This window comes from Lampris incognitus, chromosome 3 (assembly GCF_029633865.1).
Source record: "Lampris incognitus isolate fLamInc1 chromosome 3, fLamInc1.hap2, whole genome shotgun sequence".
Taxonomy (NCBI): Eukaryota; Metazoa; Chordata; class Actinopteri; order Lampriformes; family Lampridae; genus Lampris; species Lampris incognitus.
This window is the reverse complement of record NC_079213.1, coordinates 107,679,328-107,691,625: the sequence shown is the minus strand read 5'-3', so window position 1 is coordinate 107,691,625 and position 12,298 is coordinate 107,679,328. Positions and strand designations below refer to the sequence as shown.

At 44.6% G+C, this 12,298-nt stretch overlaps 1 protein-coding gene across 2 annotated transcripts in view; it reads right to left on the bottom strand.

Annotated features, from left to right (window-relative positions):
* LOC130110130 (carboxyl-terminal PDZ ligand of neuronal nitric oxide synthase protein-like) overlaps window positions 1-12,298 on the bottom strand; it is a 422,458-nt gene that overhangs the window by 171,218 nt on the left and 238,942 nt on the right. For both annotated transcript variants that reach the window (XM_056277124.1, XM_056277125.1), the window contains exon 4: window positions 6,254-6,312. In XM_056277124.1, the coding sequence (XP_056133099.1) occupies window positions 6,254-6,312 (59 nt within the window). The remainder of the gene's footprint in view (window positions 1-6,253; window positions 6,313-12,298) is intronic.

The window sequence follows — 12,298 nt, the reverse complement described above, 5'->3', positions numbered from 1 at the left end:
CATCACGCGACAACGTCCTTCAAGAAGGCATTTTTCCAAAAAAATAAAAAATAATAACCGTACTCATGGGAAAAAAAACTGAAAACGACAAATGACTGAATGGGGGTATTGGGGTCTGGGTGGCACAGCAGATTGGTTCGCTCGCATCTCAACAACTTCATGTTTCCATTTTCACTGTCGCCTCCAGCTCGGCCGGGCATCACAGGGAGCATCACAGGGAACATGACTGCCAGTTTCCATGTGGGTTGGGAGCCAGTAGGAGTAACATGTCTCTCCATTGCAATTAGCATCTCCTACAGGTGGTGGAGCATCTCTGTGGAACCCCTTACGGGGGGTCTGGGGTAAACAGAGCGAGCCTTGGCATGTATTATAGCCCCTCAGAGAAACCTGCAGTGGGCGGCTGGCGGAGGAGGCCTTTTATGAGCTACAACCTCCCCAAACACTAGGTAGATTCTGCAGTGATGGAACCTTAGGAGAACAGGGAATCAGATGTGCCCCACTGGGAGGAAAAGGGGTAAAAAATAAGAAAAACTGATAAATGAAAAAAAAAGGTGAATGATCCCGTTAAACAGACCTGTTGACTCTGATTTTCTGGGACTACAAACCAGGTTTAGCACCTATTGTGGCTGGTGTGCCATCAGCTCAGCAGTAAACAGTTCCCCCCTCTGGGACCAAAGCTAACACAACCAGCCAAATGTATTACAAACTACAATTTATTGAGGGTGAAAAGTCGCTTTACTATGAACATCGATTCACTACAAGTTTCAAACCTGAAGATTTATATGGAAACAAATGTCCTTTCTGATGCTTTCTATCACTGGCATAACTAAAACATAATTTAATTTCAATTTCATCTCATTTTGTTGGTGTCTGTAGGGATAAGACAGGTCGTGCTGAGTTGACAGACCAAACTCCTAGAGGACTTTTACTAACAGGTGCTACAACATCAATAGCGAAAACTCCCCAAAACAACCATGTTTTCTTTGTCTGTTTGTTTGTTTGCTTGTTTGAGAAGAGGGGAAGGTGCTAATAGCGCTGTTGACTATTTCATTGTGAATAGCTCTCTGGGAGGCGAAGCAATCAAACAACCAATATTACCAGTATCACTATTAAGTGTCATCAAGTTAAAAATATACACTTCAGCAGCAACTCTGAGGTTTTTCCACTTAACCATCAAAGTTGTTCTCTTAGCTAGATCAACTGGCTTCGCTGGAATGTGCATCAATATCTGTGCAATCCCTAATTCAAAGTCCATCTTGAGTATGTCGGCATCGTTTCTGCTTCCAAGCCAATTAGCCTCAGCGTCAAATAACTCCAATGAAACTCTGGTTACTGGAGGAAATCGCATTTCCTCAGACCACGCAAAAATGTCAAATAAACTGCCGACTTTCTTTTATGAACGTTCAAGGTAACCGCGGTGATTTGTGCATGCACAGTAAATGTAAATTCACTGACGGATATGCTAAAGCGAATCACAGTTCGTCACGGCGGTTTTACAGGGGACTCGTTTTCAGTATGTAAGCCTATGTGCAGTAGGCTCAGAAGTGCAGGACATGCTAAGGCATCTATCAGACTTCCCGAGCAGAGCGGCGCTTACAATAACAGCCAGGCAAAATCCATCTTTCTGACAGAACCATTTTCAAAACCTGCATCCCCAACTAGGCTCTTTGTGGCTTTATTGAGCTGTACTCGACTGCTGGTGTAGTGTGTGTGTGTGTGTGTGTGTAAGGAATGTGGGACTCCTGTGGAGCAAAGCAAAGGCTACACGTGGTGCTAACGCAACCAGCTTTCAACTTTCCCTCTATAGAATCCGAGTGTTCTTTGGCAGCTTTGTCACGCCCCCCCTCGCTGGTTTTAACAGCCTCTCTGTGACCGTGTGTTGCGTTCCCGTGTGTGCTGAAGTGATTACTACAGCAGATGTAGATAGTACTGTATATTTTTCATTACTCAACAAATCTGTCCGAGCCTCTAATCCTCACCAGCTCCCTCTACGCCTGCGGCACGTGTAGCATGTGTGACACGCGTCTTCACCATGCCATCAAACAAGATTCCCGCTATGATCCCAGCCCAGCGGCTCCACTGGTCAGCCGGTCATCCGGGGACGATCTTCTGATCTGGACTCCAATCACACAGAAGAACCGATGTATACGTATAAAGTACTGAAGGTAAATGCTTGCAAAACACACGCAAATATAAGACCTCCACGTCGGAGTCAAGAGTGCACGTATAAACAGGGGGAAAAAGGTCAACTGATAAACACACACACAACCAAACACACGTGCATTACCAGACACTCAGTTACGTGCAGATCTACTTTATTTTTTTTAAACTTTATTTAACCAGGGAGCCCCTGAGATTAAAGCTTCTCTTTTCAAAGAAGACCAAGCCCAGATAGGACACCATTAGAAGGTTGCAAAAATGATAAAATAGAGCATGACAAAAACAGACAAGGGACAATTAAAAAAAAACTGAAGCACATTAAAAACAGACAGGGGATAACAGATACACAATACCAAATCCAGCTTGGGAATACCAATTGCACTCTTCAGTTACAGTTTTTTTTTTTTTTTTAGCAGAGCTTCGAACTCTCCCCGGGAGACAACATCATTAAGCTGTAGTATGTTCTGAAGGTTATTCCATGACCGGGGCCGCAAAATAGGAGGACGCCATTCTACCAAGTTCTGAGCGAATCGTGGCTATCTGGCAGAGCAGCCATCTAGTGGAGCGAAAAGCCCAACAGCTGTTGTTGAGTGATAGGAGATTGCGCAGATAAGAAGGGAGGTTACCCAGTACGGCTATGTAAATCAAAACACACCAATGCTGCGGCCTCCTTAGGTTTAATGAAGGCCAGGAAACCAGATCATAAAGTACACAATGGGACAACGAGTTGGATATAAAACGTAAAGAACTGTGATACACAGAGTCTAGGCAGTGAAGTGTAGAGGAGGCAGCATGCATGTAAATAATGCCCCTATAGTCTAGAACACTTAGGAACATAGCCTGAACAAGTGTTTTCCTAACTGCTAACTTAAGGCAGACCCTATTTTCGATGATAAAAAAAAATCCAGCCTAACCTTCAGTCTCTTCACTACGTTCCCAATATGCACTCTAAAAGAAAGCCTGTCATCCACTCAAATACCCAAGTACTTGCAGAATAATATTCTTTCAAATTGAGTCCCCTACTAAAGTATGAATGCTAACATTATCTGAGATCTGGGAGTGAGCTCTGGAAAAATCATGAATTTAGTTTTCTTAGCATTAAAGAGAGACTGACATGCCCTTTCTGAACACATTTTTTAACACTGGGAGTTTGAATCATAGCCGAGAATAGATGTGGTTTTATGAATTCAAAGCTACTGGCTACTGTCTTCCTGGGTGGGTGGATCCATGTCAAACGTCACCGTGCTACCGCTGCCGCTCATACCGCTCATGTCCGCCGACACGATAACTGACCGATAAACGTCGATTGATATCCCAATTCGGTGAGTATTTTGACTTCATAACTCAATATCTGTTACAAACAACAATAACACACAGGTGAGCGCTGTGACGTTTGACATGGATCCAGTTATCCACAGCTCTCATACGTGGTATAGAGGGCTGTGTAACCCCTATATGCAAATTGACTGGTGTCTGCAGATCCACCGGCACAATTTGTCATTGGACACCATCTACAGTCAATCACAGATCTCTCTCGAGTGGCCGCAGACGGGCTGTTTTGGCCACTGAATTTCTCCGTGGTCACATTCCAACTCGGAACACAGCCTATCAATAGGAATTTTCAGATTTTGATGTCAGTATCACTTTAAGAACCAACTTTAGACCATACAACAAGAACTGCCGCTGTTGACAGGCAGTCTGGAGCTCATCAACAGCCTGACCCGGAGAAGCGGCAACTGAGTAGACTACTGTATCATCTGCATAAAGACGCACTTTAGCTGTAAGCATGTCCTTCCCAATGTTATTTATAAAAATAGAAAATAAGACGGGGGCTAAAACTGGACCTTGGGTGACTCGCTTAGAGCTCTCCATCAGTTTAACTTGTGACCACCTGTATATATACACACTGGGTTCTATCTGCAAGGTAGTTTCTGAACCACTCTATAGCCTTGTCACCTACCAGTATCACCGAGTCTGCCTAACAGCAGCTCATGGTCAACAGAATCAAATCGACAAACAGGGCCGCACAGTGCTGCTTTCTGTCGAAGGCATTGATAATATCATTACCAACATAGAGCTGCTGTTATGGTACTATGACCTGATCTAAAGCCAGACTGATTTTCACTTACAACATTGCTGTCAGCAAAGAATTTTCAGTTGGAGACAGACAGACACACCCAGAGGGAGAGAGAGAGAGAGAGAGAGAGAGAGAGAGAGAGAGAGAGAGAGAGAGAGAGAGAGAGAGAGAGAGAGAGATGACGCAAGATAACATTTATGTAGCCTAAATAAAGAGGAAATCTATTTTCGTAATTTCTCCAATACCGGTAGCAGAACTGTTTACGTCAGAGCTTATCAGTACTATGGTCTTTAATAATTTAGCACCGGTCCATGTTTAATACTGGGTTTCAGTACCCATCCCTAGTAAAAAGTCAGTTTCTCAGTAGGTAGAGAAAGTTATTTTATCAAAAAAATCGGGCCTATTCGGTCCAATGCAACCTGTAGTCACACGGTTTCAGCAGCCCAAAATCAGTAAGATTATCTCCCTTTTGGGTTGTTGTAAGAAGCCAAAAGAGAGTCAGGTGTGCACCTCTCCGGTGGATGTAAAAAGTCACTTTCCTAGGCTGGATTATCAGTATAAAACACATAAAACTAATAAAATTCAGAGTTCACACGTAGGCAAACAAACAAAAGGACTGGACTGGCAGGAATCTTGGTTTGGGTTGGGACGTTTGCTTCCCGTTCCACACATCATACTTACACACAGACACATTTAAAAAGGCCTACTACATACCGAGGGAGTTACTCATAGACATCAGAAACGGACTGAAATGCACAATGGTGTGCCAGCATGCACACGCTTTTTAGCAAACGGCCGTCTGCAGTCAAAGGTTTTGGACTTGCTCAGAAGGCTCTGGTGGTCAGTAATGACTTGTGAAATTAAAGCCGTCACACCCTAAGCAGTCAAATCAGGGATCAGTCTGAATTGGAACCCTCACAATCGACTCCACGATCAAAATCCGCTCACTGCACCCCAATACCCACATGGGAGGACTGTTGGGGCCACAGTGATTTGACCCCATCCACCTGGAACTAATGAGGTGCCTCCACACAAGCTGCTACTGAGAAAACCACCAAGGACAAAGGCTGTAAGACATGAACTTAGTGTCAAACTATGACTATGACAGAGTTTTGTTATTAAATCAGGTATCCACAATTGCAAAAAAATAAAAAATAAAGAAGAAGAATAAAATGTGACACCTAGTTGTGCACAAAATTGAACCGCAAGACAACATGGTATTTTTTTTTCAAGGTTAGCTGGAAATGTAGAATCCTTGATAAAATCGTAATAGTCTTTTTGAACTTAATTTCCTTAATGTGTGGATTAAAATGTTTCTTTTAATCAGTATGTCCCATTATTGTGCTCCAAAACAAACAGTATGAGGTTATCAGTGTCAGCTCATATCCTGGCAACTACTGTATTTGACATTTGAGTTTGTTCCAGTTTATGTTTGAAAATGCCTACACTTCAGCTTTGCACAGATATTGCTTTCTCTCAAATTACAACTATAAAATGAGTTCAATGTAGTTTTTCTGCCCCCCCCTCCCCATTTGTTCTTTTAAGATTATCTTAATGGCAAATGTAGGACAGCTGAGACAAGACAAGTATTGCCAAACGTTGTCCTATCCCATCATGTGACAGTCATTTCACGTAAATGGCTTCATGTCCTTGAAATAAAAAGCGCTATAAACATGCTGTCGTTTCATTTCAAACGAAAGGTAAAGATAAAGAGGCAAAGATGTGCAGTAGAGGGTCTGGGTGGGACCCGAACGTATGATGCCACAGTTGGTCTGAGCCCAGATGGTGTGGGTCCATTCCCACCCCTTCACTGTTTTCTTACGGCCCAATTAAAGATGTGTCAGCGTTCCCATGCCCTCATATGAGATATGTTTATGCATAAACACCGTCTGTTTTTGATCGGCAAAGCTGAAATCCATTTGAATGCCGCATACCCATTCTGGTATCTCCTTGGGAAAGGGATTCTGTAATCTCAACCACAAACAGTTCCACCCTCAAACGTCCCCGTCCTCTTACCTGTAAATGGGGTCCTGCATCACCATCATCTTGCTTTCGTCCCACGTCCATTCTTTCTTCTGTGGAACCAAACAAAACAGTGTCAATTAAATTTAAAGGTACTGAACTATTTTCTTTCTTTTTGTGGCTTTTCCCCCCCTTTTTCTCCACAATTGTATCTGGCCAATTACCCCACTCTTCCATGCCGTCCCGGTCGCTGCTCCACCCCCTCTGCCGATCCGGGGAGGGCTGCAGACTACCACATGCCTTCTCTGATACAGGTGGAGTCGCCGGCCGCTTCTTTTCACCCCATAGTGAGGAGTTTCGCCAGGGGGACGTAGCGCGTGGGAGGATCACGCTATTCCCCCCAGTTCCCCCTCCCCCTCAACAGGCGCCCCGACTGACCAGAAGAGGCGCTAGTGCAGTGACCAGGACACATACCCATATTCGGCTTCCCAACCACAGACACGGCCAATTGTGTCTGTAGGGACCCCTGACCAAGCCGGAGGTAACACAGGGATTCGAACAGACGATTCCTGTGTCGGTAGGCAATAGAATAGACCGCTATGCTACCTTGACACCCGAGGTACTGAACTATTTTGACACATAAAGCCAAGGGCTGCAATATAAGAGGTGAATCAAAGTTTGATAAAAATGCAAAAATAAATAAAACAGTGAATAAATAAATTAATTGAAAGAAGAAAAACAGTGCACGGCCTTGTTAGGTATCACGTCCGCTGTGCAAGGATTCCTGTGCAGTATTGTCTCATGCAGTGTATGTCTTGAAATGATGCTTACTGGCAGTTATTACTTTTTTATATAAGAATCTGATGGGAAGCAGGAAGGAGAGAAAGAGAAGATCCGCACTTCAGCAAGACTGGAAACTAGGACGTGAGCCAACAAAGTATGTGTTAAGTAGCTGAGATAATGGGATGCTGGTGTGGCCCATCTTATTTATAAAATGACAGCAACACATTAGATAAAAGCCAATTCTCATGCATTTTCTCTGAGATCAAAACTGAAAAACAAGAAATATTCTTCTTCCTAAAAATATGGCTCTAGTACCGGTATGACTCGTGATTCTATTAGGTTAGCTCACCATTATTAAATATACAGTAATATAATACAGGGCTGGGGGAAACGATATTTCATTTCATTTCATGTACGGAAGTAGTGTTCCTGATATGTATATATGTGGTCACAGTGATTACCCGATGGTTCAAAAAATGAATTCAAAAACTACACCAATCACAAATGAGGACTGGAACAGTATATTTTATCATTACTTGCACACATCATAAATGCAAAACCTTGCAAAAAAATAAAAAATAAAAACACTTGAGCAATATTAGCTTCACTCAAAGGTGCATCAGGATGACTGTAGGTCTGATCTGTATTAAAGAACAGGTACAGATGGTATTTTTATAGCATCTGGGCCTTTTAAATGTCATTTTAGGTTAAATGGCTATTTCCGTTTATTTTATTCACAAGACAGATTTCATTGTGATTGCAGGGTGTCTCCTCGCCTGCCGCCCAATGACTGCTGGGATAGGCTCCAGCATCCCCGCGACCCTGAGAGCAGGACAAGCGGTTCAGATAATGGATGGATGAATACAAATTGACATTTATTTCCAAAATTGAACACCAATCACTCAGCACTGCCCATGTATTTGTGATGGAAGTGCTTGGTGACTTGATTACTCTTAGTTCCTTCTTTTTTACCCTGCAGTCGCACATTGGTTGCAAAACATATACTCTCTCTCTCTCTCATGTTGCAATCAAACTATGATTAAATCAAGTCCTGTCTGTTGATTGTAAATTAGAATAACTTTCTTAGCTTCAAGACTTTGATTTTTTTAATCTCTCACTCTCTTACTGATTGAATCTACCTTTCAGTATAAAGCCAGGATGAGAATGTCAAGACTTGAGCATCCTTTATATCGATTTCCATCGTTACTAAGCATCATTGCAACAATCATCCCTATCCTCAGCAACCCCCCCCCCACCACCACCACCACCACCACCATATTAGGGATGTGAATGGATTGCTGGCAGTCAGATGCTGACATTTCAGCTCTCTGGCCAAGAAGACAAACACGGGAGGAGAACAGGTGGAGGCTGGCCATCATTCAATTACCTTGACCTTTCATTCCGCCTTGCCAATTAATCTCAAATCAAACCCAAGATGATAGGGTTATATTTACCCCATCTGCCAATAGCACAGCACACAAAGACATTTATCCACTCCATCTGCCCTCCAAGAGAAGCTCCTTTTTCCCATCACTTGGTTTCTTTCCAGACACACAAAGCCAGTGCAGACTGGTAAGTCTAGTGTGCAATCAAGCACTTGCGATCTCAGAGGTGTACTTAAAATGCTCACACATGCACATGCGTGAACCTGCTGTGGGGGGACAGGGAAACGTGCGCACGCACAGTCTAGCATTTATTCTGGTGTAATGAGTAGGCTCCTCGGGGGACCATTAAATTAACGCAATTAAGCCACATCTGCCCCCTATAAGACCCCTGGTGCAGCCGCAGTTGAGAACTGTGATTTAAAAGAATTAATCACATTTAACCAGATTCTTTGCTTTAGCTGTTCCAGCTGTGGGCTGACAGTGTTTTACATACACTGGAAGTCTTTCACAGCTCTGAAATGGCTGTGACGCAGGATGTAACATGAAATCTGGGTACTAGCTGGATAGTTTGTTCTGACAACTGTAACTTCTAAGCATCAGGATAAGCATGTTTGTGTGTTACATTAAACTTCATAATTTTTTGCATTTTTTAAGGGATGCACTGATGTATATTTGTCAGTAACTGGTAGCGGCCTTTGTCTGTGGTGTATTTTGGCAAATCATATTTTTGCAGCGCCTCTGTAGCCCCACTTTCATCCATCAGGAGGAAGTATGGTGCCTGCACTTCCTCCTTGAATATTTTACGTTGGATCCAATTGCTGTCCTCCCTCATAGGTCTGATAAACTGAAATTCCAATGAATAAGGAATTCAAATGAATAAGGATAAACAGCTTTAAGTTAGTACATGACACAGAGGCAAGAAATATGATAAAGGCAAGACCATCTCTAGTATGAGTTCAAATTAAATCATGTGGAGATTAAGTACAAAAGAATAAATGAAGTCTAGGAGACTTATGGAAAAATAATCCAGTCCAATCATTTTTAAGGTGTGTGTGAAGACGCTTCTGTATCTGAAATCCGACATGGTTTGAATTTGTTAACGGGGCAAAGGGGGCAGTGAAACTCTCTGCAACACTCTGTGCATTTCGATAACTGTGGCCGTGAACCTGCTTTCCAGATTGACTTGTGCATCTAAATGAGGGGATCATTAAGGCAATCGAGCATGGGTCTTCAATCCATTTGTGTAATTTCGGACGCTGTAGAGCACCATGAATGTGCTTAGCTACACAACAATGAATTCTGACAGCTAGCTAGGCTAGCTACATGACGTGATCATGCATGCTATTAATACGTATATCACCTTACTTTTACTTTAACAAACCCACTAATACGATATAACTGATCAACTGTATTAGCTTTAACTCACTTAACATATTTTGAGAGGACAAACTATCGACCTCAATCAAACAATGGCTGTAAACAAAGTTAAGCCTCCAATAACATTATTTCTGTCACCGCAGCCGCTATAAGTCCCAGATTGCCAGGGGCGTCCCGGTAGCGTGGCTGTCTATTCCGTTGCTTACCAGCATGGAGATTGCCGGTTCGAATCCCCATAGACACAACTGGCCGTGTCTGCAGGTGGGAAGCCGGATGTGGGTATGTGTCCTGGTCGCTGCACTAGCGCCTCCTCTGGTCAGTCAGGGGCCTGTTCGGGGGGGGGGGGCGTGACCCTCCCATGCACTAGGTCCCCTGACAAAACTCCTCACTGTCAGGTGAAAAGAAGCGGTTGGCGACTCCACATGTATCGGAGGAAGCATGTGGTAGTCTGCAGCCCTCCCCAGATCAGCAGAGGGGGTAAAGCAGCGACCGGGATGGCCTGCAGAGTGGGGTAATTGGTGCTGTGCATAACTGTAGGCCACTGACTCCCGGTTTCTGCTGCAGTGGTCATACCGGTTTGCTGTTTGTTGGCGTGTGCCATTGACAATGGCATATTTTTGGTGATGCCTGCAAGATTTACCATGGATAAATGTCAACGACATGCACAGAACTGTCGACAAACTTTCGCCTGCACCTACCAGCAAACGGGTGAAAAGTTTCAAGTTGTACATATTAAGTTACGTCCACAATTATGACGATGAGCTGACGGCCGTTCGGAATTGTGGACGTAACTTGATATGTACGACTTGAAACTTGTCACCCGTTTGCTGGTAGGTGCAGGCGAAAGTTAGTCGACAATTCGGTGCATGTCGTTGACATTTGTCATGGTGAATCTTGCAGGCATCACGAAAAATATGCCATTGTCAATAGCACACGCCAACAAACAGCAAACTGGTATGACCGCTGCAGCAGAAACCGGGAGTCAGTGGACCACAGTTATGCAAAAGAGTGTATTGGCCAGGTATAATTGGGGGGGGGGGATAAGCCCTCTCCAAGGACTCACCCTCTTCGTCCCAGTCCCCCTACTTGTCTCGCTTATCTTGGCCACGCCCCCTGCCCTAGTTTCTCTCTCCTGTTTCTGTGTGTATCTATGTGTCTTCAGGATTGGAGGCAGGAGTGCGGCAGGCAGAGCAGAGGTCCATCACCTGCATCTCATCTATGGCAACCAGGAACACTGTCATTTCACCTCATGTACTTGTGCACATGAAATAAACAAAATGCTATGTCCCCCAGCCCACAGCAGTGCAACATCCAAAAACTACAAGAACGCACATATTCAAACTAACACATATATCCAAACTAAACAAAAAAAATCCCTGCCCAAGGGAATGAACGCCAGCCAGGATGACTGTCGGAACCGCCAGTCTGCATGGGCTAGCAGTTAGCCTAAACTGCCCCGCTTCCGCTTCCTATCAGACCGGCCTCGGTGTCCCCCCCCCCCCGGGCGCAGTGCCAGGCAGGGGCCGCGGTCCCTGTGGCAACCGGATGAAGCAGACCAAGCCCTCCAAGCCAATCCAGCGCCAGCTCTCCCAGCCGGACACCCTCGACACACCTCCCCGCATTCCACACGACGACATCAAAAACACCACAGTCAACGCCAGGTGAGGCCGCCGCCAGACCGCCCTCGGTGTTATCGGAACTGCCGGTCTGCATGAGCTAGCAGTTAGCTTAACCTGCCCTGCTTCTGCATCCTGCCAGACCGCCCTCGGCGTTACCTCCTCGGCCGCAGCTCCGGGCAAGGCTGCGGTCCCTGGGCCTACAGGACCACTTGCAAGACCAAGCTCTCCCAGCCAATCCAGCGTCAGCACTCCCAGCCATCAAACGAAGACAAAACTTAGAGCCAGACATGGACAAAACACTGCATCGACAGTACTGGTTGAGGCCGCCATCTTCCCACACCGGCACTGGGAGAGGCCACTGCAAACATGAATTCGTGCCGCCATCTTTCGGTGTGGGAAAATGGCATCTTCAATCAACCTTATATATTCAATATATTCTTACATATTCAATCAGCCTTCTATACCCTGCCTTGCCACAGCCACCTTGCCAGATTGTACTGCCTGCTCAGCTCAGTCTACGCATCCAGCCTTTATGTTGAGACATTGCCTCTTTCCTCATCTAGACCTGTCTCTGCCCAGCCCCCGCCTCCGGTCATTAGTCTGTCTATGTCAGCATACTGGGTTCAGCGTTGCAGCCGCGGTTAACAGCCTTGAGTCTCCACAGAGGAGGTCTGCAGCCAGAACCTGTAGCAGGCTTAAGCCCTTTGCAAAATAAAATGTCCACCATGTGGATATGCTACTTGTAGGAAAAGCTTTAGTTTCCATATTTCAGGGATACACTTTGAGCTGGAGGAATGTGAGGAACGTCAAAAAAAATTATTGAATTTTGTTGCGTTACTTTGAAGTGGTTTATTTGAAACTGCTTTTTCTAGAATGGCAAAAAAATTAACAGTAAAACATACAGAAGCAAAACCACCAAACAAGTATGTTTTTTT